This window comes from Vombatus ursinus, unplaced genomic scaffold (assembly GCF_900497805.2).
Source record: "Vombatus ursinus unplaced genomic scaffold, bare-nosed wombat genome assembly UNPS02014768.1, whole genome shotgun sequence".
In the NCBI taxonomy this organism is placed as follows: domain Eukaryota; kingdom Metazoa; phylum Chordata; class Mammalia; order Diprotodontia; family Vombatidae; genus Vombatus; species Vombatus ursinus.
Window position 1 is genome coordinate 13,989,021 of NW_020954546.1, and position 27,546 is coordinate 14,016,566.

The following is a 27,546-nucleotide window of genomic DNA, read 5'->3' on the forward strand; positions in this document are numbered from 1 at the left end:
CGTTAGCTATTTTTAGTCTATAGTGTGAGCGACTGTGATGATGACAGAGGCGTCAATGAAAGGCCAGCCCCAGAACCGGGAGACCTGAGTCCAAGAGGACCAGAGAGAGGACAGGTTGGGAATCTGGAGTGCGTGTCATGGTCCCCTTGGGTAGCAGTCTGGCCTCTGACCTTTTGGAGCCTTTCTCAGAATCATGGTTCTAAATATGGAGAATGACAAAGGAAACCAATTGCACTGGAATACAACAATTAAAATGTTTTTAAAAACCAAGTTCTCAGACCATCGCCACCCCCAGGTTAAAAATCTCCTGGTTTAGAGGCTAAGATCCTTAGCTTGACATTCCAATCCCTCCAGTAACTCAATTCAACAAACATTTACCAGCCCCTTCCATGTATAGCTACCATAGTTAGAGACCTAGATTTGGAGTCAGGGAGACCTGGGTTGACATCCTGCTATAGGACCCATTGGCTCTGTGACCTTCTGTGGGAAGGTTGCAGGACTTCTCCTTGCTCCCAAGTAACTCTATAAGACTTTAGTGTGCAAAGAATATGCGTTAGTAGAGGGAGTTTTCTCGGTAGGAATTCTCTATACCAATGAAATTGGTCAACAAGCATATATAAAGTACCTACTGTGTGCTGAGCACTGTGCTGAAATACGAAGATCAAAATGGAAATAGCTCCCACCTTCCCAGGGCTTCCACTGTGTCAGAGGTGACAGCATCCCTCCCTAACGCTCTTCAGCATGAAAGGAGTGAATGAGTCATAAAGCGTTTATTAATTGGCTCTTCTGTGCCAAGCACTGGGCTAAGAGCTGAGGATACCCATAGAAAATCCAGATGGTCCCAGCTCTCGTAGAGCTCATACTCTGAAAGGAGGCTCAGCTCTCGGGGAGGTAGGAAGGCCCAGTTGACTTGAGTGAGCCACTGTAGGGCAGATGGCAAGGCCTAGTGATCTGCCATCTTCCTGGAAGGATGATGGTTGGGGACTCCCTCATGAAGTTGTCTCTGTAGACAATGCCATGGCACCACACACAGTAGGTGTTTCTCCTAAGCTCCTAGAGCTAGAAGAGACTTTCGAGCCTGTCTAACCTAATTCCCTCATTTTACAGTTGAGGAAACTGAGGCAAACAGAGGTTAAGTGACTTGCCCAAAGTCACTGAAGAAGTAAATGGTAGAGTCAGAACTTAAACTACTCAGCACTCATTCCACTGCCCCCTGGCTTCAAATCCGACCTCAAACACTTAACGAGTTGTGTGACCTTAGACAAGGCACTTCACCCTTGTTTGCCTTAGTTTCCTCATCTGTGAGATGGGGATAATAATGGCCTCCACCTCCCATGGTTGTTGTGAGGATCAAATGAATACATATTTGTAAAAAGCGCTTAGCACAGTACCTGGCACATAGTAAGTGCTATATAAGTGTTAGTTATCTAAGTCTTCTTTATTATTGTTATGATCAGATTGGACTAGAACAGGATTTCCTAAATTTGGCCCAGGATAGGGGGAGTGTCATAGAACTTTTGGCCATGCAGTGAAGCCTACAGACCCCTTCTCAGAATTATGTTTTTAAATGCCTAAAATAAAATATGTTGACTGGGGAGACCAATTATGTTGAAACACAGGGATGATAATAATAAAAAATAAATTCCTGGGCCTCAGATTAAGAACCCTTGGGTTAGACTATGTTCTTTGTTATGTCCGCAGTAGGCACTCACCTACTAGATGTCCCTGTGTGCATTGTTAGAGAAGAGGAGGCAGAGTCTCTTCCCTGTGCAAGTTGGTCGTGTAGCTGGAGAAATAGAGCACCCAGACCTGGAATGATTAAGTACAAATCCAGCCAGTGCTGCAAGTCAGAGTCTAAAGAGTGCCAGAGCAGAAAGTCAGGGGTGATCAGGGAAGGCTGCATGGAGGAGGTGGAAGGAAAAGACCAGAAAGTCACAAGAGGTCAGGATAACTGGCTCTGCCACTTAATTCCTTTGTCATCTGGGCCAAGTGTCACTTCTCTGGTCCTCAGTTTCCCCATCTGTAAAATGAGGGTAATTGGTCTAGTTGGCTTTTCGAAGTCTATGTTCCTGTGATCATTCTTTTCCTCTTTCTGAGCCTCAGTTTCCCCTCCTGTGAAATGAGGGGATCAGACTAGATGGCCTCTGAGAGGTTCCTTATGGTCTTGGTCTGTGATTTTATCATCCTGAGTCACTTGACTTAAGTGGGCCTTGGTTTCTTCACTTGTAAGATGAGGAGGTTGGCCTCTCAACTTCCTTCTGGCTCTGAATCCATGATCTTCTCTCCTGGGTCTTCAAGGATGAGTGGGATTTGGGGGTGCCCTTTCTCTTTGTGAGGGAGGAGCCAGCTGATTCCCCTCATCTGTGATTACCTCTGGGGCCACTTCCACACATCTGGGAGGAATCAGTTAGTTAGTAAGTATTTATTTAGCCCTACTATGTATCAGGTGCTGTGCTAAATGCTGGGTATGCAAAGAAGGGCAAAGGACAGTGCCTGCCCTCAAGGAGCTCCCGATCTAATGGGAGAAGACAAGGTAGGCTCAGTCCTCCTTTCCTTAAGCTAGATCTGACCTTTGTTCTCATCACACTCTGCCTCATGCCCTGTTTCTCAGTTTACGTGTCATATCCTCCCATTTAGGCAGCTAGATGGCTCAGTGGTTAGAGTGCTGGGCCTGGAGGACCAGAGTGAAAATCTGGCCTCAGACACTTACTAGCTGTGTGACCCTGGGCAAGTCACTTCACCTCTGTTTGCCTTAATCCACTCGAGAAGGAAATGGCGAAACCACTCCAGTATCTTTGCCAAGAAAACACCGAGGACAATGTGAGTCTTGAAGAGTCAGACATGAGTAAACAACAACCCCACCCTCATTAGATAGGTAGCTTCTTGAGAACGGGGACTGTATTATGTCTTGTCTTTATAACCCCAACAACTAGCACAGTGCCACCATCTTTCAGGGTTGGCCTAGAGCCAGGGGTGGGGAACCTGAGGCCTTCAAGGCCACATGTGACTCTCTAAGTCCTCAAGTGTGGCCCTTTGACTCAATCCAACCTTCACAGAGCAAATCCCCTTAATGAAAGGATTTGTTCGGTAGAACTTAGACTAAGTAAAAAGGCCGCACCCAAGGACCTAGAAGGCCACATGTGACCTCGAGGCCGCAGGTCCACCACCCCTGGAGGGGAACCCCCTGACGAGGAAATGCCTTCTACCAGTACATGTTGTTGCCTTCTCTGAAGGAAGCTTCTGATCTCAGAGGGCATCCTCACAGTCACACAGCCAACGTGTGTATGGGGCAGTACTCGAGCCCAGGTCTTCCTGCCTTGGGCTGGCTCACTCTCCCTGTTGCCTGTGATAGATGGAGGTTTTTAAATCAAGCTTGTTTAGCTGAATTTTGGACAGTCCTCCAAAGGAGGAAACAAAATGGTAAATCAATTCTAAAAAGAAAAGCAAATTCCACCGAATGCAGTTTTGCTATTTTTAAAAATAAATTTTCACTCTTCTCTTTTGTTTTTCTATTGCTTAGATTTCACCCCTCTTCCAGAGAGCCATCCTTCATAACAAATCATTTTTAAGAAAAAATGAAAGTAATAAGAGTAAATTCATAATTTCATGTACAATGCTATGTTCTACTCTCTATCCAAAAATGCCCGTTTTATTTGGTGTTTGTTAACTTCAGAATAATCAGATGTGTTTTTTAAAAATGTAAATCCCAGAGGGCCCTGAATGCCAGGCTGAGGAGCTGGGGAGTAGTGTAATAACCTTGGCTCGGGGTCAGATGGTACTTTGAAGTTTGCAGCCTCCACGGGGGTCCCACTCTCTGTGCCTGCATGAGGCTCGAGGTGGGGTGACTCTAGGCTCCCCAAAGCTGTACCGGCAGAGCATAAACTCAGCAAGTTCTTTCCCTGCGAAAAAAGGCTTTGAAAGGAGTCCAAGGGAGAGGCTGTGTCTGCCTTCTGAAGCCCAGCTGGCTGACTGCTGAGAGGTTAATCGACAGCGGGCTGGCCAATAGGTGATGAATGCTTTGGCTCCGGCAACCCAGGCAACAGAGAAAGAGAAAATGGCCTGGAGTCCTGCGTGGCCTGCCCCCTTCTGTTTCTTCCGTGCTAGTGACCCAGTGAGTGGCCAATGATACCAAGAATCCATTGTTTTTCAGACTGTCGATGAACAAAAATTTAACTGTTGATTATAATAGCACATGCCCCCAGGATGGTTGAGGGAAGAACATATAGGATAATGTTGATAGAGATCTTTGCAAAACCTTAGAGCAACATGCACGTGCGAGCTATTAAAGCTCTACCAGGTGAGACCTAAAACAGTAGGCTTCTCACAGGCATCTGCTGCCATCATGGTGTCCATAACAGAGCCCAGCGGGAAAGGGATCCCCCATCAATGGCGAGTCTCCCACACGCAAAGAACACTCATTGGATCGAGTCAGAGAAGGTCACGGAGTCTCCCCGGTGAGATCCGTGTTCACCTGCAAGAGTTTAGCCTGATGGTACGTGTAGATAATGCAAAGTTCTGTCAGACAGACTAGAAGATGCCATTGGATGGAAAACCCCAATCACTATCCACTTTTTATCAGACGGACGCTACAGATGGACAACGGACTGGACCTCAGATTGAGTCAGAAGAGAATCCTTGGCTCAAGGACCTAGAGCTGGAAGGCCATGGGGTCCAAACTCTCATTTTACAGAGGGGGAAACTGAAGCCAAGAGATTTCGGTTTGTCCAAGGTCACACAGGTAGGGTCATAGAACTGGAAGGACCTTAGAGGTCATCTCATCCAACCTCCTTATTTTATAGATGAGACCTGGAGAGCTTAATCAGTTCTTCCAAGCTCTCCTAGTGAGCAGAGCTGGGTTTTGAACCCATGTTCTCTGTTTCTAGAGTCCTAGCTTCTTCCTTTCTACCACAGTGCTGGGTTATATTTCAGAAATTGTACAGCTTTTAAAGAAGCAACTTGGCACTTAGGTGGGTGCAATGGACAGCGTGTTGGGCCTGGAGTCAGGAAGACCCAAGTTCAAATCCGCCCTCAGATACTTACCAGTTGTGCTGGGCAAGTTTGCCTCGTTTTGTTTGCTTTTGTTTGCCTCGGTTTCTCAACTGTAAAAGAGAGATCATAACAGCACCTATCTTCTAGGGTTGTTTTGAGGATCAAATGAGCTCATATTTGTAAACTGCTTAGTACAGTGCCTGACACAGATGTTTAATAAATGCTTGTTCCTTCCCACCCACCCCCAAAAAAAACAACAACAACAAACCTCCTTAAAATGAAGGCATCTTTTTTTAAATGAAAATATTCTTCTGGAAGTGTGATACAGCTACAAATTGTGGCCATAGTTGCTGAAGAATTGAAGTTACTGGTCAACCAAGGGTCAGTGGAGCAATGTGGGCAGAATAGAAAGGTTGCCCCCATCATCAGCAAATAATTTTACCCAGAAATGTCCTGCAGGAGCTCAGTGAGATAGATGGATGGACAGGAAAAGGAGGACACCATCGATGGAGCTGGAGGAGCTCATGGATTAGCTATAGGTTATGACTATAGACCATGTCCTCCTTTGGCATGCAGGTAATGCCTAATGGAGACCCCTGAGTAGGTGGCTGGGATGCCCTGACGAGGACATGGACGTGTCCCTCAGGATGGCAGGCATGTGGCCAGGACGCAATCCAGACCATCGGAGGGAGCGACTGCGCTGATGAGGTCACAGCTTCGTCGATGCACTGCAGGATTAAGGTTTATAAAGCACCATCCTTACGACAGCCCATTGTGTGGTCGGCAATCCAAGGATGGCCATCGTCCCTCCTTCAGGGATGAGCAAACTGAGTAGGCCCAGAAAAGTGACACGACTAGCCTAGAATCTCACGGTTTGTAAGTTCCAGAGCCAAGATTCGAGTCTCGGCTCCTAGATTCTGGCTTCTCCCATAGCGCTTCACTGGTCCTTCACCGTCAACACAGGAGCCCCCGAGGCACGATCTAGCAGCAGTGTGAGTGATGGAATGAATGGATGCAGGCGCCTTTGGGAGGTACTGAGAGCCCAGGCTGCGGCGCAACAGGTGGATTCTTAATATCTCAGTGAAAGAGCTGGCAGAGGAAGAGGAAAGAATCGAGTACTGCTCTGAGGTTTCCAACCTTTGCCTTCATTACTGCCACCTCTGTGTATTCTTGCGCCAAAGTGCAGAATTCCCTTTGCACACTCCACAGAGAGCGTGTGAGCCGGCTGAACAGCAGAATGAGGGTTGGGCAAATGGAGAGGGAGAGACAGAGAGACAGAGTAGGTAGATACGAAGGAGGGCTCCTAGACTGGTGCTTTGCACGAGATACACCAGGTCCATTTTTTAAAATTTCAGAATAAAAATCACCTTCCAAAGCCAAAATAAATGATTTTAGAGGATTTCGTAACTGCTGTGTTCTTTTCATCGTTGGGAGTGATCTCCTCATTCTCCCCTAGTCCTCACTGGACTCTTATGGATTTCTCTAGAGTGAGGCTTCTTAACCTTTCGGGGGAATCCCCAGTCCTTTATCAGTCTGCTGAAACCTACAGACTGCTTCTCAGAATGGTTTAAATGCATAAAACGCATAGAGTTACAAAGGAAACCAGTTATCTTGTCTACTGAAATCAGCTGTGTGGATATATATGTGTGTGTGTGTGTGTATACACATATATGTGTGTATACATGTGCATATATACATGTACACACATAAAATATCACGTATGGGACAGCTAGATGGCGCAGTGGAGAGAGCATCGGGCCTCGAGTCAGAAAGATGAGTCTTCCTGAGTTCAAATCTGGCTTCAGACACTTACTAGCTGTGTGACCCTGGGCAAGTCACTTAACCCTGTTTCTTCATCTGTCAAATGAGCTGGAGAAGGAAATGGCAAACCACTCCAGGATCTCTGCCAAGAAAACACCAAATGGGGTCATGAAGATTAGGACACAACTGAAAAACAACAATAATATCATATATAATAAGTTACATATATGTAAATTAATGTGTATGTAACATATATGGGTGTGTGTGTGTGTGTGTATATATATATATATATATATATATATATGTATATAAAATTTTTAAAGGCTCACAGCCCCCAGATTAAGAGCCCCTGCTGGATCACTGAGAGCTGGCTCTTTCCCCAAAGCACACGGTAGGCTCACTCTGTGGAGAGGGACCACAGGAAGGGCTCGTCCACTCTGGCAGTGACCTTCAGCTCCTAACACAGAGGTCCGGCCTCAAGACCGGGCTTACCTGAAAATGCCCAAGAACGGCCCCTGGGGTCTGTGTCTGTGTATGCAAATGGATGCATGTCACATGCAAATGTGGGTGTCACTCTCCTGTCCCCGATTTCATTTGAGGAGCCTTGGGGCAAGTTGGAGCAGGAAGCTCTGCATGGCTAATGAGGCCCTTGGGGTCCCCAGAGTGGAAGGGGCCCTTTTTTCCCTCCAGAACATTCCGGCCCAGGCTGGGGAGGCGAAGGCGCTCTCATCTTGATCAGTCCTAGCTGGGGCCTGCTGCCATCCTCGGGGACACGTCCTCAATCCTGCCTGAAGAGTTCTGAGCGGAGGAATCCAGCAGCGACAGCGTGCGCAGCGCCGATTGGCTCCCTCCTTGTTAACGTCCTAGCTGGGGAGAAACAAGGAGCGAATTAATGAATTCAGGCCCCTGTTAGGCTTCCATCCTCGGGGCTAATCATTTGTTCAGTTATGTTCCTGAGCCTTGATTACAGGTGTCAGGATGGGTGGTAACCGAAACTGGGTCCTTGGTAGGTAGTCACAGGTGGGATTGGGGCACTTCGGGCGTGTTCTGACTGCTTGTGGGCACCCAGGCCCTCCATCTAGGCACTGGAATTTTCTGTTGGAAAATACATCTTAGCAGGGTGACTCAGTATCCCTGCTACTGGGAGCCCACCCACCTGGTCCACGAAACTTTGAACCTTCAATAGACTGTAAGCTGCTTGAGGGCAGGCACGATTTAGTTTTCATCTCTGTATCTGTTCTGCGCTCACCCAGTAGCTGGCCCACGGGAGGTGCTTCCCGGTGCTTTTGGATTGATTGATTCCTGTTCCTCTTTCAGCGGAAGCCCTGGGCTTGGACCACATGGTGCCCGTCCCCTACAGGAAGATTGCTTGCGACCCTGAGGCTGTGGAGATCGTCGGCATCCCGGACAAAATCCCTTTCAAGCGGCCTTGCACTTACGGCGTTCCCAAGCTGAAGCGGATTCTGGAGGAGAGACACAGCATCCATTTTGTTATCAAAAGGTACAGAGCGCGTCAGGGATCCCATGGGGCTGGAGTGGGGAGCCCAGGGCAGAGGATTAGCTCATTGTGGCATGGAAGGCAATGTCGTGGTACAGCGGGAAGAGCGCTGAATTTGGCATCAAAGGACCTAGGTCTGAATCTTGGTTTGGCTATTTACTACCTGTGTGACTTTAGATGAATCTGGTCCTCTCTCTGGGCCTCAATTTTCTCCTCTGCAAAATGGGGATGTCAGACTAGGTGTTCTCTGAGGTCTCTGCCAGCTCTCACTCTGCGACATCATGAAGTGGCCTGGATTCTCTAAGGCTACGATATCAGAGTCTGGCTTCACTGATGAGCTGGTGATAGGCCCCATGAGTGGTATCCAAGGACCGGCCCGGCTACTGATGCTGTAATGGAGGTCTCTGGGAGACCGTGAAGTCTTCTAGACCCTGATGTAGTCCCACCAGTTAGCACAGTGTCCCGTATGTAGCTGGGGCTTAACAGATTCCCGGCATCGTGGAAGGCCAGTCTCTGAGGTTATAGGATCACAGATCTAGAGACCTCAGAGATTCTATTCTAACCACCCACATTTGGCCGGTGAGGAGACTGAGGCTGGGGAATAGACGTGCCCTGCCCAAGGTCACACGGATGGTAAGCATCCTCGATGTCTAGGACCTTCTCCTCCCGAGCTCCAAAGGGCTTTCCCCCATGCCACACTGCCCCCCTACTTTGGGGAGAACCCCCATCATAGCCCTCACGTAATACCCCGCAGGAAGGCCTTGACACCACATGTGCCTCCGGCGGGCCTGGGCTTCTAGACCCAGCTCGGGAGGCCTTGGAGCTGACTAGGTCCTAAGGGCCCTTGGTCGTCGTTTCTGCCCAGCCATCCTTCGACCCTTAGAGACACAGGTCCCAAAACCTAGTTTTCCCCCACCTCAGACAGGTTAGGAAAACTCATGGACGACCGAAAGACGTCAGTGAAAAGACCTCGGTAATTATCTAGGTCAGAGGGTCTCGACCCGGGGTTCTTAAACTTGTTCTTAAAAATAGAACAGCATTTCAACATAACTGATTTCCTTTGTCATCCTGTGTGTTTTATTTTCTGCATCTAAAAGCCTTATTCTGAGAAGGAGTCCGTAGACATCACCAGACTGCCAAAGAGTTCTGTCACACTAAAAAGGTTAAGAACCTCTGATTTAAGCTAACCTTTTCAATCAGTCAATCAACTAACAAGCATTTATTAAATACCTACTATATGCCATCCACTGCAGATACAAATATGAAAGTGAGACAACCCCTGCTTACATTCTAGCAGGAGAGATGTATTCCCAGTTAAGTCAATACAGGATATATGCAAAATAAGTAGAGTATTAGGGGATGGGGTAAGAAAAGACTCATTTTACTTATTTTCACGTTACGGAAACTGAGGTAAAGAAGGGGCTGAGGGAAGGGACTTGCTTAAAGTCAAATGGCTGGTGAGTGGGAAAACCAAAAGTAGAATCCAGGTCTTTAGCCTTTCAGACCATTGTGCATTTATTAAACACCAATTGATACCAAAAAATGGCAGATTACAGTCTTTGCCCTCAAGGGGCTCCCAGTGTGATGGAGGAGACATGAAGCAGACCGCTGTGTATACACGGGATATGTGCAGGGTAAATTAGAGGTAGTCTCAGGGGATGGAAGGAGAGCCTTCTACAGAAGGCGGGATTGGAGCTGAGACTCAGAGAAAGCCAGACAAGGCAGGAGGTGGAGGTGGAGAGCAAGCTCGCTCCAGGTACGAGCTTTTGGAACCGACTCGGGAGATGGGAGTTTCTTGTTCGAGGAACAGCCAGGAGGCCGGAGTTACCGGGCGTGCATGGAAGGGAGCAAAGTAGAAGACCAGAAAGGTGAGGGGAGCCTGTTTATAAAGGGCTTTGAATGTTGAGCAGAGGATTTTATACTTGATCCTGGAGGTGACTGGGAGCCATTGAGGGTCATTGAGTGAGGGATGGCGTGGCGGGAGAATGTGACAGGCCAGATATTTTAAGAAAGTTTGTTTGGCAGCTGAGTGGAGAAAGCTTGGAATGGGGAGAGACCTGAGACAGGTAGACCCCTCAGCAGCAATTGAAATAATCCAGGTGTGAGGCGAGGGGGCCGGCACCAGGGCGTTGACAGGGACAGGAAACTATTCAAGAGATATCATGAAGGTAAAATCAGCGGGCCTGGGCAGCCGCTTAGATACTGGGGGCCCTGGGGGAGTGAGACAGTGAGGCAGCCAGGACGACTCCCAGGTTGGGGGCCAGAAGGAGAATGGCATTGCCCTCTGCAGCAATGGGGCCAGTCAGGGTGGAGGGGAGGACGAAGAGTTCATTTGGGGTCTACAGGACCCCCCCGTCCCCGCAAGGTCTTTCTCAGGCTCTCAACAAGGGCCTTCGGGTTTCCTGGAGGCTGGGAATTCTCTGTGTCATCCCGGGCAATAGAAAAGATTACCCCGGACTCTTCTGTAACTAGAAAGATTTCAGTTAGACTTAATGAACAGCCAAACAAGAAAAGTCCCTAAGGATTTTATGTTCTTTGTTCTTATTTCTTCCATTTATACTTACATGTATACGTGACATTTCCCTCTCTTGGAGAGCAGAAGTTGGTCATTCTTTCTGCATCCCCAGCACCCAACCCAGCCTCTGGCACACAGTAGGCACTTAATCAATCGCTATTAATTGTTAATTGATCAATTGCTTTTGAACCTTAGAGCCATTTACGAGGTCAGGATGGTACTCTCGGTCTGTGACAAGGTCCTATAGAAAGGGCCCTTTGAGACCCCACATGCTAGCCCCCCCCCCCTCCTCCAGGCTGGTGGGCTGAGGCCTGTAGAGGTTGTGAGCGTAGACTCATAGACCTAGTCTGGAAGGACCTCGAGGCTGCTTCAGTCTGAGATGAAATGATTTACCCAAGGTCACAGTCACAGGCATGGATAGACAGAGCAAGAAGGGACCTTTAGAAGTGATTTGGACCGACGCTTTCGTTTTATGGATGCGGAAACCAAGGCTCGGGATGGGTAGGTGACTTGCCCAAGGTCACGCTGCTAGTTAGTGGCTAAGCCAAGACTTGAACCCGGATCCTTTGACTCCAAATTCAATGCTCCGTTGCCCCACACTGCCTTTCAAGTTAGGTCTCATCCTGCTTGGAGGCAGGAGAATGAATTCCATGCATGGTGTGGGGGATGGAATGATGGACTTGGTGTCTCAAAGACCTGGGTTCAAGTCCCTCCTAGCTTTGTGACCCTGGGCAAATCCCTTCCCCTCTCTGGGCCTCAGTTTCCTCATCTGTAAAATGATTCGAGAGCCTAAGCTTCCTTCTGGCTCTAAATCCACGAGCCTGGGATCAGTCATCCGCCCCAGCCATGCATCCAGCGCCCTTCCTCACCTCCCAGGTGTGAAGCATCCCCAGTCTCCCAGCCCGCCTCCTCTCCTCCGCCCCCCAGCCCTGTTCTGGGTCGGCCTTCCCTCTCTGCTCCCATTTCCCTCTGTGACGCAGCAGAAGGGGGGCCGTGAGCTGGGTATTATGGGAATTCCCCCCCTCCCCAGTGCCTATTGATAAATTAATCAGCATATAAATAATAGAAAGGCCATCGGGGTCCTGGGGGCAGGGAGTCCAGCAGCATTCTCAGAACTCTCTTCTGAGTCTCTTCCTGGGTGGCGCTTTCCTGTTTAATCGAGTGGCCACAGATGGATGTTGTCGGGGAACAAAGAGGCACCTGGGCCCCCAGGTGGGAGGAGGGGAGGCCTGCCGTGCAAGCAGATGGGGCGGCCTGTGCGGGATGATCAAAGCCACCTTTTCCTCCTCCGCTCTTTAAATGTTTGTATACTATGATTGATTTTGCTCGTCCTTTTGGAGCGGCGTCTGAAGCCTCCCAGAGCTCCAAGGTCAGTGACCAGAGCTTTAGAGGGCGATTGGCCTCTTAACTGTACAGTAAAAACAGTTCTATGGCCAAAGACCCCGGGTTCAAATCCTGCCTCGGTCATTTAGCACCTTGCTGACTTTGGGTCAGTCCTTGTATCTCCCTGAGCCTCTGTTTCCTCATCTGTAAAGTGGGAGGGTTATATTTAATGGCCCCTGAGGTCGCTTCCAACCTTTTCATGAGAACTCTGTAGATACTCTGCTCACAACCAGCCAGGGAATCAAAAAAACCATTTTAACAACGTCTGCCGCGTACAAAGCTCTATGTTAGGACTGTGGAGGTCCTGGTGATGAAACGATGTGCTTTCGGACAGAAGCCGTGACTTCATCGGTGTAGGAATCTCCCCGTGAGGAAACGCCTTCACATCTAAGGAGAAGGAATGAGCATTTATTAAGCGCCGACTATGTCCTGTGCACTTTACAAATGGTCCCCCTCCGATGCCTCTGAGAGATTCCAATGGGGAGTAACTCTTGTGTGCCCTGCTGGGTGGGGCACGTGGACCTAGCAGCAGGTTATGTGCCCTCCACCGAAGGCCCAGGCAGCACGTTGGGATGGTCAGAGAAAGGAAGACCCGAGTTCAAATCCCACCCCTGGTGCTTACTAGCTGTGTGGCTGGACGAGTCGCTTCGCGTTTCTGGGCCTCACTTTCTTTATCTGTAAAACCGTGGGTCTGTTCCAGCTCAGTATTCCTGACCCTGCTACCCAGTCTAAGGTCAGCGGGGCTCGCCCCAGGGAGGTGGTTTTTCAGCCCAGCAGCTCGTGAAGGCTATGCACAAAGCTGGGGAAGGGGCGCCTGTTCTGACGAAGTCACAGAGTCTTCGAGTGTCAAAGCACGTACCTTATTTGAGCTTCACAACTACCCTGAGAACTAAGTGCTGCAGACATCGTTGTTTTCATTTTACAGGTGGGGAAACTGAGGCCTGGAGAGGTTAAGTGAGGCTAACCTACAACTCCGTTGATCTTCACTACAGCTCTGTGACTGAGATACTGTCACCAGCCCCATCTTTGTTGTTCGGTCGTTTCAGTCATGTCTGACTCTCCGTGACTCCATTTGGGGTTTTCTTGGCAAAGATACTGGAGGGTTTTGCCTTTTCCTACTCCAGCTCATTTTACAGATGAGGAAACTGAGGCAAACAGGTTAGGTGACTTGTCCAAGGTCACACAGCTAATTAATGTTCTTGGCAAAGATACTGGAATGGTTTGCCATTTCCTTCTCCAGCTCATTTTACAGATGAGGAAACTGAGGCAAACAGAGTTAGGTGACTAGCCCAGGGCCACACAGCTAATTAATGTTCTTGGCAAAGATACTGGAGGGGTTTGCCATTTCCTTCTCCAGCTCATTTTACAGATAAGGAAACTGAGGCAAACAGGGTTAGGTGACTTGTCCAAGGTCACACAGCTAATTAATGTTCTTGGCAAAGATACTGGAGGGGTTTGCCATTTCCTTCTCTAGCTCATTTTACAGATGAGGAAACTGAGGCAAACAGGGTTAGGTGACTAGCCCAGGGTCACACAGCACGTCCAAGGTTTGAAGCCAGCACTCTCGTTCTGCCTGCCTCCCAGGGTTGTCAAGCTCATGTGAGGTCATAGGTGTCAGGTGTTTTGTAAAGCTTAAAGAACTTCAGAAATGTCTCTTGGGATGATGCAGGTGCGCCCTCACCCTGGACCGCGTCTCTGCAGCCTGAACCTTTTCCACTCCGTCCCTGGCCCCCTGGCCGCCCTCCTCCCCGAGGGCCCAGCCCTGGGAATCCTGTCCCTTGCTCCTCTTCCTAGCATCCCCTCCAGCCCCAGTGAGGCCTTCGCTGAGCCACGCTCGTCTTTCTTTTCCCCTTCCTCGTCCTTCTCTCCTGCCTGCCACGTGGGTCCTGCTTAGGTTATTTCAGTTACGGTCAACACGTCTTGACCATAAGCTCTGCTGTGTGCCTGGTCCTGGGCCAGGCAGGGCTAGAAAGGAGACCAACATCGGTCAGCAAGCATTTATTAAGCACTTTGTGTATACCAGGGCGCTATGCAGGGACATAGAATTCCTGCTGCACGCTGGGAGCTTGCAAGGGTCAGTCGTCATGGTGAGCTGGTCGGGAGGGCATTACACTTGGAAGGGGAGGACCTGAGTTCCAATCATGCCTCTGCTACTTTAGCAAATGATAGAATTTCAGAGCTGGAACGCGCCTCAGTGGCTGCCTACTCCAAACTGTACCTGAAAGGAACCCCACCCCGCCACCACAGCTCTGTAGTGGAGGTGTAAGACCCAGATTCATATCTGACACATGTGGATCAGTGTAGGGGCAGCTAAGGGGTGCCACAGTGCGCAGGGCGCCGGGCCTGGAGTCAGGAAGACTCGTCTTCTTGAGTTCAGATCTGGCCTCAGACACATACTAGCTGTGTGACCCTGGGTAAGTCACCTAACCCTGTCTGCCTCAGTTTCCTCATCTGTCAAATGAGCTAGAGAAGGAAATGGTAAACTGCTCCAGTCTCTCTGCCAAGAAAACCCCTCCAAATGGGGTCATCAAGAGTCGGACGTGACTGAAGAATGACTAAACAACATGGACCAGGTGACCTGTGTCCCAGTTTCCTCATCAGGGGATAACAAATAGTTACATTATCTCCTTAACGCATTTGCTGCAAAGGACAATAAGCAATATCTAAACAGGGACTTTCTGTCATCCTTTTTTCCTTCTTTTTGAGCCCTGGATCCAGGGGAGAGTCGTTTGGCTTTTTTAACAGATTATAAAATGTTATAAATCTATTAATCCCCCCCAAAAAATGCCAGTGACACTCGTTTCCCCAGCTGAGTCTCCAAATGCATTACCAAACCACATATAGATTATTCTGGATCACCTGTTCATCTGGGTGATGTGGGGGACCCCTCGCCCTCCACTCATGGAGATGAGGGAGCATATGTGTGCGTGTGTGGCCCAAGTGTGGATTAAAGAGAGAAAGAAGCTCTGGAACAGGCGGGCCAAGAAGGGAAAGTTGGCCAAACTGCGTGGTCTTTACCCCTTAAAGGAGACTCTGTGTGTGTATGTGTGTGTGTGTGTGTGTGTGTGTGTGTGTGTGTGTGTGTGTGTGTGTAAGGGTGGGGGAGGGAGAAAGAGAGATGGAGACATGAGAGGTCTATGTGTGAGAGAGAGACAGACGGAGAGAAGGGTAGGGAGAAGAGAGGGAGACAGAGGAGACACAGTGAGGCAGAGGGAAAGGGAGGGAAGAGGAGAGGGAGAGAGAGAGACAGAAAAGAAGAGAGGAGAGGGGGAGAGAGACAGAGACAAGAGACAGAGGGAGGGAGAGAAAGAAAGAAAAGAGAGAAAGAGATGGAGAGATAAGGTATGTGTGAGAGAGCCAGACAAAGACAGAGATAGAGAGAAGCAAGGGAGAGGACAGGGAGACAGAGAGAGACAGACAGAGAGAGAAGGGGGAGAGGAGAGAGGGAGAGAGAGAGAGAATCCCGAGTTCCTAGACGCACTCACAGGAGTCACCTTCTTTCTTTTCTCTCCCCAGGATGTTTGACGAGAGAATCTTCACAGGTACGTGTTGGCACCTCGTGCTCTAAAGCTAAGCTGGAACACAAGCCTTTGCTGTGGCCGGGGCTCAGGACAGGGCCTCTCCTTGGGCGGGTGGGGGGGTCTCTAAGGGGCCTGGGAAAGGTACCTTTTCCCCTCGAGTTGCAGGGGAGGGGCATGGGGTTCTCGGCTTGGCTCTGCGTTTCTAAGTTCCCGTATTATGCAAGCACCACAGAGCCCGAGCTAGAGGGCTGGGTGAGGGACAGTGTGGAAGGACCTTGATGTAAGCTCCTTGAGTGCAGACGCAAGTTCTCCTTTTTGTCTTTTGACCCCCGGCCTGTGGCACAGCACTTGGGCCATAGTAGGTGCTTTTGCATTTCATTGAAGCGGTGGGCATAGGGAAGAGCTTGTTTTGGGTGTGGTTGAAGAAGGCCTGTTCCCTTTCCCTCTGGGAACCTTCCCTTTGCCTTCACCTCCTGTTTCTGCACCTGGTTGAGGAGAAACACCAAGCCTTTAGTAACAAGCCAGGGCCGCATTCAGCTAGGCCGCACGGAAGAGAGAGTATTGGAATTGGAGTCTGGAAGACCTGAGTTTAAATGCTGCCTCAGAATCTGACTGACCCCAGACAAGTCACTTTACCTGTCTCAGCCTCAGTTTCCTAATCTGTAAAATGGAGATGATAATAGCACCCACCTCACCGAGTTGTTTGCAGGGTCAAAGTGAGCTGTATGAAAAATGCTTTGCAGACCTTGGAGTGCTTTGTAAATGTTAGCAATTGTTGTTATCATTGAAAGGTAGCCCGAATAACACAGATAGAGTTGGTCACTGAACCAGGAAGACCTGGGCCCAAGTCCTGCCTATAATCCACATTGGCTGGGCAAGGCAAAACTCCCCAGTGCTCTGGCACCCCTAGTCTCAGACTAGAGAAGATGGCGGCCTGCCTTGGCACAGGGAATTTCCTTGTCCGGAAAGTTCCCTATACCATTGAAATCACTAGTCTGATCCTTCTAACCATTATATTACACAGCCTCTCGTATTTTTTAGGAGTAATTTTTTTAGGGTAATTTTTAGGAATTTTAATTTTAATAATTTTTAGGGTAATTTTTAGGAATTTAACCCAATTAAAGGTATAGAAATAGGAGCTAAAGAAAGTAGGAAGGTTCCCAGAGCCTCCTTCAACAACCAAACCAACAACCCGATTAATTTCCTAAAATTTACCTTGAAACTACATACAGGAGGCTGTGTAGCGTAATGGTTAGCGGTCTAGCCTTGAAGTCAGGAAGGCCCAGATTCAAGATTCACTAGCTGTGTGACCCTGGACAAGTCACTTCATCTCGAAGTGCTCAGAATAGTTCTCTAAGAGAAGGGGCCAATCATTTGCATTTAGAGAGGGCATATCCTTGTCCAGTGAGTTCCTCATACCAGTGAAATCAAAGGTCTATTTCCTAGCATTATTATTATCATTGTTATTATCCCCCCTTTTCTTGTGGGTCCCAGGGGCCCTTGAAAAGTGCAGAATGAGGCTAGGCTGCTCCTAGGAGAGGTTCAGATGAATCAGATTCAGTGATCATTGAGCAGCTACTGTGTGCTTTACTTGGCCAGAGCCTCAAGTCATGCCTTCAAGGACATACATACAAGCCTGCCGTCAGACCATTCATCATTTGTCTGCTCCAGACAGCCATCTCCTTCAATGCAAGGGCTTGGGTTCCCCTGCCACCCTCAATGGATCTTTAATAGAAGGAATGGATTCTCCCAGAGGACTGGCCCTGGGAATGCTCCCCCTACCACACCCATATGGAGAGTTGGCAAGAAATGTGAGGAAGGAGTAGGGTTGAGGGGCATTTGTTTCTGGCTCAGAAACCCTCCTCTCCCCCAATATATATACACACAACACTACAGTTGTCAAGGTGGGCTAATCATCTTGTACAAGAACAGGGTCTGGAGGTCAATGGTTTAAGGCACCAAAGTCCTCCCTCCAACTGCCCTTGGGGCATCCTCTGAAGGTGGCCGCCCAACCTCCTTGCTCACAATTCATCACTCCAGCCTTGACCCAGATGGGGAGAGGCAGGACCCGAGGAGTATTCTCAACTGGACAGAGCAGAGCTAGCTGAGGTTTCACATCTTATTTTCTCTCTCCTCACCCTGTTGCCAGGAAGCAAATTTACCAAAGACCCAACCAAGCTGGAACCAGCCAGTCCATCCGAGGACCCCTCAGCAGAAGCCCCGCGGATGGTCGTCCTCGATCTGGCAGGGACGTCACAAGCCAGGTAAGTTCAGTGGCCCCTGGCCTGCACGTTCTCTTCTTCCCTTCTCCCTCTAGCTTTGATGGGACTGTGGATCTGAGTCCTGGGCCTTGGGGGTCTTGAGAATAGACATCCATTGAAGTGAAGGCGTCTGGCTAGGATCGAGGCTTGGTCCGCGGACAATTGATCAATAGTCTTGTGGCCAAATCTGGCTATGCACTTTGGCCCCCAGTACATCACAAAGATACACACACACGTGCGCACACACACACACACACACACACACACACACACACACGCATACACGCACACATACATACACGCATACACACATACATATACATGCATACACACATGCACACACATACACACATATACACGCATACACATGCACATACACAGACACATATGCACACACATATACATACACACACACACACACACCCCTTGATTGGCAAAACTAGAAGGAACTTGTGGGGCCAGTTAGCGCCACTCACGCTAACTGATCTATGTAACCTCTTCCTCCTTGTCTGGCGGAAAGGGCAGAGAGGATTATGAAATGCAGAGCCGAGGACCAAAGATGGCCACAGCCTCTTTTTGGGGAGAATCTGGGGACTAGGGCAAAGGATGAGAGGATGGAGGCTGCTACTTTTGAAGTGGTTTGAAGCATGCAATTAGGGGAGAGATCCCATGATGGAGAACCGTCTGTTGTGAGACAAGATTGGCCAGTGAGAGGGACAGGCAGAAAGTAGTGTAAATGATAGTTGAAATGGCCCCCTGGGGAGTGTACCAAGAGATGACCAGGGCAGAATCTCTTCTGCATAGATCAGGGAGGCCCCTACTGAGTCTGAATCACAAACTGGTGATGGATCCAGTCCGTGTGGCAGCAGAGAAGGTGAGTGGTGGTAACAATTCAAGACTGGGTTTGGAAAAAGCCTAGAAGTCAGTGGGAAAAGCCAATGAGGTTAAGGGATTTCAAGGGAGGGGACAATGTAAAGCAAAACTAGATTTTGAGGGGGAAAAAAGTGAGGACAGAGCAGGGGCGATAGGCGTCCCGGGAAAGCACTGAGTGGATGGCTTCAAGGAGGGCGGACAGCGGGTTTAGGAGGAACAAGGGGCGGGGGAGGGGGGGAAGAAGAGAGGTTATGGGGCAGTTGGAGACTGACCCCATTTCAGAGTTAGGGATTGTGAGGGATGGAATACTGACGAGGATGATGAGATGGCGGATGTGGCTGGAATGAGGGGAGTACAGGCATCATGGGAGTGGAGAAGGTCGGGAGCCTGGGAAGCCAGTGTATCTGATGGGACGTCGACATGTAAGCGAAAGTCAAAACTCAGTCTTCTCTCCTTTAACTCCGTATCCCAGCTCAAGAGCTAGAAAGGACCCCAGGCCGTCTGGTCCAACCCGCTCATTTTACAGTTGAGGAAACTGAGGTCCAGGGAGGGTTATAAGATCATAATTTGGCAGGGACCTCGGAAATCATCTAGTCCAGCCCCCTCATTGTAGAGATAAGGAAAATGGGGCCAGAGAGGTTGAGCGCTGCTCCAGGTCCCACAGACGGTGAGTGTTGGTTGTGGGATTTGAACCCAGGTCCCTGGACTCCAGAGCCAGTGCTCCTCTCACTGCACTAGAGTGCTTCCCTTTACCCATTGCTCCTGGTTCTGCCTTCTGGAGCCAAAGAGGTTAAGTGAGTCTCATCCCTCTTTCCCATGACAGGCCTTCAGATACTTCAAATTCTGTGTGTCCAAGATAAACAGAGAATCTCTATGTTAGATGAGGCCTCAGAGACCATCCAACCTAATCCTTCTACCAATGGAACCCTAACAAATGTTGATGCGGGCTCTTCTGGGAGACGCTGATGAGGAAGAAGTCATCACGTCTAGAGGCAGCTCAGTCTACCTTTGGATAGTACTAATTGTTAATAAAATGACAGGAAATTTTTCTTTATAGCAAACAGAAATCTGATACTCTGAAACATTCACCTGTTGTTCTTAGACCCCCTTGGGGTCTAAGCAGAAAAGGTCTAAGCCCTCCCTTCAAAAACTTGAAGGCATCTGCCACACCCACACACCCCTGGTCTTCTGTTCTCCGGGCTAAACATTCCCAGCTCCTTCATCATATGACGTGACATATTGATGATATCTTCCCCGTCAGCTGTATGTCATAATCTATGTGTGATTTTCATCCACTTTGTTTTCTTATTGTGAATGGTTAAACCAATCTCTTTCACATTGTTGTGAATTTCACTGAGGAGGCTTCCTCTGTGTTCTAGGGCTCAATGAACTTATGGCAATAACTTCTGTAAATAGGAGTATTAGAGAGCCTGAACATTAATTAGGAGCATTTTCTTTTGTTTGGGCTTTACCCAGGATATCTTCATGATGCTGGTGAGAACCTGCGATAAACATAAAACTTTCTGTTTCACACCTCCCGGTGTTGCTTCACGCACAAAGTTATTTTGGTAGTTACTTCTGCCACGGAATCATGTCTAATTTTTGACACCTTGCCTGAGGAGAGACTTCTTGAAGACTGCATTTTTTTTGTACTTGGCCAAATGCTTTCTGAAAATCAATAAACAACAGCCACAGAGGGATCTTGTGTTCGCTATTCACGTCAGTCAGCTGCAAGACCATAATTATGTGATCTGCAGCAAAAAAAAAAAACAAAAAAAACCCGTCAGCAAAAGCCTGCCTGTTCCATTTTCATGTTTTCATCAAAAATACCCACAATTTCTGCATAGATAGTTCCTGATGGTTTTCTTTATCAATAGGACTAATATTGATTATTATTAGTGATAACTATAGCTAGGTAGCATAGTAGGTAGAGCCCTGTAGCTGGAATCAAGAAGTTTTTAAGTTCAAATCTGGCTGTAGACATTTAGTAGCTGTGTGACCCTGCGCAAGTCACTTACCCTTTGTTTGCCTTACTTTCCTCATCTGTAAAATGGGGATAATAATAGCTACCTCCCTTTTGAGGATCAAATGAGATAATAATTGTAAAGCGCTTAACACAGTGACTGGTACAGAGTAGGTACTATATAAATGTTATTGTTATTATTATAAAATGGGGGTGATAATAGTACCTACTTCCCAGGTTGTTATGAGGATTGAGTGAGGTTATAATTGTAAAGTGTTTAGCACAGTGCCTGGCACATGGTAGGTATTTTATAAATATTATTATTATCATAAAACAGGGATGGTAGTAGCACCTACTTCTCAGGGTTGTTATGAGGATAAAATGGGATCATATTTGTAAAGCACTATGCAAACTTTAAAGTGTTATCTATTACAAGCAATATCCACACAGAACTTTAAAGCTGTCAAAGCTCTTTACATATTGAATCTCATTTGGGCATCTACTTTATTTTCCTAGCTGCTGATTTTGGGCCCTTGCTAATTAAATCGGTTAAAGTGGCCTCTTTCACGCTGTTGTGAATTTCACCGAGGAAGCTTAGTGGTGTGACATTTTCTTCGGTTGAGATAACGTATGAGATAAAATACGTGAGAAGGGTCATCTTTGTATTGAGCTGAAATCGGCATCCCGGAGACTTCCAGCTCTTGGCTCTGGTTCCACTCTCTGGGACTAAACAGAAAAAGTCAGTCAATAAGCATTCATTTGTAGCCGGCATTGTGCTAAGCCCTGGGGTTACAAAAAAAAAAAAAGAAAAAGAAAAAGGTAAAAGACGGCCCCTGCCCTCGAGGAACTCAACAGTCTACTGGGGAGAAAACATGCAAGCAAAATATAGACAGGATAAACTGGAGAGAATCAACAGAAAAGGCCCTAGCATTAAGAGAGGTTGCAAAAGGCTTCCTGTAGGAGGTGGGATTTTGGTGGGGACCTGTCTTCTTCCAAGACAATGATTAAGTCCCTATATCAGTCATTTCAGTCACGTCCAACTCTTCATGACCCCATTTGGGGTTTTCTTGGCAAAGATACTCGAATGGTTTGCCGTTTTCTTCTCCAGCTCTTTTTACAGATGAGGAAACTGAGACAGAGTTAAGTGACTTGCCCAGGGTCACACAGCTAGTAAGTGTCTGAGGCCAGATTTATACTCAGGAAAACTGACTCCAGGCCCAGTGCTCTATATCTACTGTACCACCTAGCTGCCTCTATCATATGCTTTTTTAGAAAGCAGGTTGTATGTAATATGGACTCTGTTTCCTACATGATCCTTTCTTTCTGTTCTATTTTGTAAATGGAAATTTCTTTTTTGATATTAGTTAAATTTAGAATAAAATTGTAGTTTTTTTTTAACAGTAATATTAGGAATTCTAAGATGGAAAAGGAGATAAACATGATAAGTACCCCAAATAGATTTTTTTTTTTTTAGGCTAAGCCTATTTCCAAGGTAGGAATAACAAGGCAGGGAATGTCTGCTGCTCAAGATGAATTAGACAAAGCTATGGCCAACAAAATTAGCAGCCCTTCTCAACTCCCATCTGCCCTGTCAAGGAAAATGTTCTTCAGACTGGAAAGATTAGAACAAAAATAGGGAAGAGGAAACAAAAGCCCGAGATCGGGGAGGAGATAGCAGAGAAGCACACGGCTGCCTTGACTAAGGTCAGATTTCCTGGCTTAGAAGAATTCTACCAAAGATGGCGTAGAGGGCTGGGGGAAGGCAGGAAGATGGAGGACAAGGAGAAGGCCAGAGACTGAGAGAGGCTGTTGCCTCGATCCTCTAAAAGAGCAGGAAGATGCCTCCGTTCAATGGCCTGATGGTGCCAACACCAATTCCAAGCAGAATTCAAAGACGGTGGATCTCATCCCTAGATCTTGTGAGCACTGAGGCAGGGAAGGTAGCACGGCCGCCTCATGCCAGACTAACCCGTTCTTCTATTGTGACAAGGTGCCTCGATCAATCAGTGTTGTCTATTTCAGAGCTTCTTGTGTGGCTGTACCCAAAGCTATTGACAAATTGGTTGATATCGACTTTGAGGGAAGTCTTTAGTGATGAGCTACAGGGCTCTGTTCCCGGCCCCAATCTCTTCTAAGTTTTTATCAATAACTTCATTAAAGACATAAAAGGGATTCTTTGCATATGAAACAGCTGGAAGGGATAACTAAACTAACTAAAGGGGTCAGCAACAGTTGGGATCCCAAAGATTTCATTTGACATGAGAAGGGTCATCTTTGTATTGAGCTGAAATCGGCATCCCGGAGACTTCCAGCTCTTGGCTCTGGTTCCACTCTCTGGGACTAAACAGAAAAAGTCAGTCAATAAGCATTCATTTGTAGCCGGCATTGTGCTAAGCCATGGGGTTACAAAAAAAAAAAAAGAAAAAGAAAAAGGTAAAAGACGGCCCCTGCCCTCAAGGAACTCAACAGTTCATGGCATTTGTTCATGACAAATTGGTTGATATCGACTTTGAGGGAAGTCTTTAGTGATGAGCTACAGGGCTCTGTTCCTGGCCCCAATCTCTTCTAAGTTTTTATCCATAACTTGATTAAAGACATAAAAGGGATTCTTTGCATATGAAACAGCTGGAAGGGATAACTAAACTAACTAAAGGGGTCAGCAACAGTTGGGATCCCAAAGATTTCAGCAGGTTTCATCTAATAAGATGAAATTTTACAGAGATAATTTTAATTACTATACTTAGGTTTAAAAAAAAATATCTCAGGGGCAGCTAGGTGGCGCAGTGGATAGAGCACCGGCCCTGAAGTCAGGAGGACCTGAGTTCAAATCCGGCCTCAGACCAAACACTTGACACTTACTAGCTGTGTGACCCTGGGCAAGTCACTTAACCCCAATTGCCTAAAAGGAAAAAAAAAAAAACGAAAAAAAATATCTCAGGGGTGGCTAGGTGGCACATTGGATAGAGCACTGGACCTGGAGTCAGGAGGACCTGAGTTCAAATCCGGCCTCAGACACATAACACTTACTAGCTGCGTGACCCTGGGCAAGTCATTTAACCCTATTGCCTAGCCCCACCCCCCCAAAATCTCTCTTACAAGATAGAGCAGACATGACTAAGTAATAGTTTGTGTAAAAATTTCTATGAGTTTTGTCAGCAGTACGACTTCACAACCAAAAAACTAATGCAATGCTAAGGTACATTAAGATCAGAGTGGGGCAGCTAGGTGGCTCAGTGGATAGAGCATTGGTCCTAGAGTCAGGAGGACCTGAGTTCAAATGTGACCTCAGGCACTTACTAGCTGTGTGACCCTGGGTAAGTCACTTCACCCTGTTTGCCTCAGTTTCCTTATCTGTCAAATGAGCTGGAGGAGGAAATGGCAAACCACTCCACTATCTCTCCCAAGAAAACCCTGAATGGGGTCACAGAGAGTCAGACGTGACTGAAACAATTGAACAACAACAATAAATATGTAGATTTGCGTTGAGTGGAGAGACTAGCATACAAAACATTTTAAAATAATTCTAGTTTTCAAAAAGTTTATAGTCTGGTTGAGTGAGGTCAGTCCCACTCTCCAGACTGTAGTGATAAGCCTGTTCTGTGGACTTATGGTCACAAGATCATATTAATAATTATAATAACTAGTATTTCTATTTGCAAAGGGCTCTGCAAACATCATCTGTTTAGATCCTTACAACAACCCTGGGAGGTAGGTGCTATCGTTATCCCCATTTTTACTGATGAAGAAACTGAAGCAGACAGAAGTTAAATGACTTGCCCAGGGTCGTACAGCTAGTAAGTGTGTGAAGGTGATTTGAACTCAGATCTTCCTGACTCAAGGTCCACCGCTTGATAACAAAGTCTATGAAGAAAGTGGTCAGTGTCGGATGGAGCTGTTGTAGAAGGCTCCCATAGGAAGTGGGACTCCTTGTGTGACCTTGGACGCTCTTCTTTCTTCTGGGCCTCCGTTGCCCAGTATGGTGTAGCGGTTAGAGCACTGGGCCTGGAATCGGGGAGAACAGTTTGAAATCTGCCTCTGTCCCTTCTAAGCTGTGTGACCCTGGACAAGTCCCTAGTGTTCTCTCATGCTCAGTGAAATGGGGGTAACAATGAAACTCAAGTGAAATAATACTTTAAAACTCTTTGCAAACCTTAAAAGTGTTCTATGAATGCTAATGTTATTATTATCTCACAGTGTTGTTGCAAGGATCAATTATATTCAAAATGCTTGGCTAAACTTAAAATGCTGTATCAGTCTTAGCTAATCTGTAACATGAAGGGATTAGATTCAGTGACCCCTAAGGTTCTTTCTTGATCTCAGTCTTATGAGGCTCCAGCTCCAGCCCCAGCAAGATTCAGCGAGCAAAGAAAAAGGAGGGAAATGGGAGGTATGGAGGGGGGAACAGCCTGAGCAAAGGCCTGGAGGTGGGAATGAGCATGACACGTGTGGAGGGCAGTGAGGAGACCAGCCTGCTAGAGTATGAGCTAAAGTTAGAGAAGGGTGTTGAAGCCAGGTTTTTGTGGCTAGAGAGTTTGTGCTGCCGACGACTCCTGCCACGACCCGTCATCATCGCTGTGCTCTTCATTTCTGTTCCTCAGGTTGGACAAATGCGGCATAGCCGAAGACTGTGAGCCAGGTACGGAGCTGGGACGTCCCCTTGGTGTCTGGGTGGGCTGGGGATGGAAAGGAGAAGGAGGCGTGGCCTGGGCCAGCATCCTCAGGGAGCACCATAGCTCCAGCGCCATCACGAGGATGACAGGACCTGCCCTCCCTAGGCAGACTCTCCTTTCAATGGCCTGACATGGAACGCCCCCATCCAGAGCCTCCTCACCCAGAGCTATTGCCCTCTCAATATGGAATCTGCTACTTTGTCATTCTGTCTACTTTTGGGACACATTCCCAGCCCCCAGCCATGGCATAGTCTGGGGAAGAATCCTGAGCAGGGCAGAGGTGTTCCAAGTTAGTTCAGATCACCCCCAAGAGGCTCAAAAGCTCCAGAGCCAGCCCCCCACACACATACCCCTTCCCCACTCTCACCCCAAGCGGGATCTCTTAAAATCTCAGGACTGATCGTAGATTTCCTTTGGAAAAGGACTGTAAGGGCCCCCCTGGGTCCAATTTCTCTGTCCCATTTTACAGATGAGGAAACTGAGGCAAAGAGAGGCTAAGGGACTTGCCCAGGGTCACGAAGCTAATAAGTCTTCCTGACTCTAAGCCCAGTGAGCTGCTTGATTTAGGAGGAGACTTTCAGGTTAGCTCTGAGCTGACTTTCAGCGCCTCCTCCCAAAGGCGACCCAGTGGACGGGCACACAGAGCTGTGGTTGGAGTAAAAGAAAGGCCAGCAGCCATAACTCTGCATCAGCAGTCATTTGTGAGCTGGCTCGAAGCTCTTGTATGCCCAAGCTTTGGGGACCAGGGCCAGCCTTGCCAGTTGGGGCTTCACTCGTGTGGTATAATTGGGAGGGTAGTAAGAGGCAGAGACCAGGGTACCATGGAGAGGGCATCTGGTTCTGGAGCAGGAGGACATGGGTTCCAGTTCTACCTTTAGGACTACCTTTGGGACATTGGGCAGGTAATTTGGCCTTTCCAGGCCTCGGTTTCCTCAGGTGTAAAAGGAGAGGATTGTACTACATGGATGGCTTCTGAGGTACCTTTGAGCGCTATGTCTAAGATCCTGCCCCCAGAATCTCCTCCAGTGATGTCTGAAATTCCTCCTCCCTCCCTTCCATGACGTGGCCACACTAAATGACTGACCTCTAACGGTCCTGACCTGTGATTCTAAAGTGAAGGCTTAAGGCTCCCGCTGACCCCCGTGTGCCTTAGTAGAGAGAGCTCTGGCCCTGAGCTGCGAGAGACTGTGTGAAGCAGGAGGGGAAGGGTGAATTTAGCATCAGATGACCCCTCCTCTGACCGTACTACGTGTGTGACCTTGGGCAAGTCATTTCTCTCCGGGCCTCAGTTTCCTCATCTGCAAAATGACCTCTGAGGTCCCTTCCAATAATCCATCATAGAAGAATAGATTTGGTGCTGGCCAGAACCTCAGAAATGATACAGAGCAGCCTTTGGCAAAGGGGGAGATTCCCCAGCTGGGAGGCAGCTCTGAAAAGACGGGTCCCCCTGATTCTCCTGCGGGGCCCGCCTCACCTCGATCCCTAGACTTTAATGGCAGCTGCCACCGTCCAGGGACATCAGAACATCATCCCTCCTGAGTGTCCCCTCTTTTCTCCAGGGACCTCAGGGGAGCTGAGCGGACTGAGGCATATCAAAATTGAGCCAGATGATCTAGACATCATTCAGGTCACCGTCCCAGGTAAGGGGGCCACGGTCAGCTGAGCGGGGTCCTGCTAGGAGCGAGAACCCAGAAGTTACCGTCTGGGTCTCCAGTCCATTTTGGCAGCCACGAAGCCTTAGGGAATGTACAGGTTTAGCAGAGGCGTGCCCTTGTGCAGTCTAACCGGAGGGCAGGATGTATGTACAGATTTGAGTCTCTGGACCCTGGCCTCGAGCTCCCCAGAAGGCTTCCTCACTCTGCAGCATCCAACGGCCAGCCAGGCTGAGCTCCTATAGGGAAGCCCTGGGAGAGGGTGCACTCCTCCCCCATCTGTCCCTCAGGCCTCAGTGGAAACAAGGTCATCAGATACTTCCACCCAAGCAGGGCAGCAGGAGGGGCCTGGGCACCATACACAGTGTCATCCAGGAAGGAGCCAAGAAAGGGGAAATGGGGCAGTCAGAAATAATGTCCTTGATAGGCCCCCAAATGTCATCCCAGCCCAGGCGAGGTC

General features: G+C 48.2%; 1 protein-coding gene across 5 annotated transcripts in view; it reads left to right on the plus strand.

Annotated features, from left to right (window-relative positions):
* The window catches only part of GTF2IRD1 (GTF2I repeat domain containing 1), a 231,237-nt gene that overhangs the window by 113,112 nt on the left and 90,579 nt on the right, over positions 1–27,546 (plus strand). For all 5 annotated transcript variants that reach the window (XM_027862357.1, XM_027862359.1, XM_027862361.1 and 2 more), the window contains exons 9-13: positions 8,068–8,251; positions 15,663–15,688; positions 17,817–17,931; positions 25,363–25,400; positions 26,994–27,074. In XM_027862357.1, the coding sequence (XP_027718158.1) occupies positions 8,068–8,251; positions 15,663–15,688; positions 17,817–17,931; positions 25,363–25,400; positions 26,994–27,074 (444 nt within the window). The remainder of the gene's footprint in view (positions 1–8,067; positions 8,252–15,662; positions 15,689–17,816; positions 17,932–25,362; positions 25,401–26,993; positions 27,075–27,546) is intronic.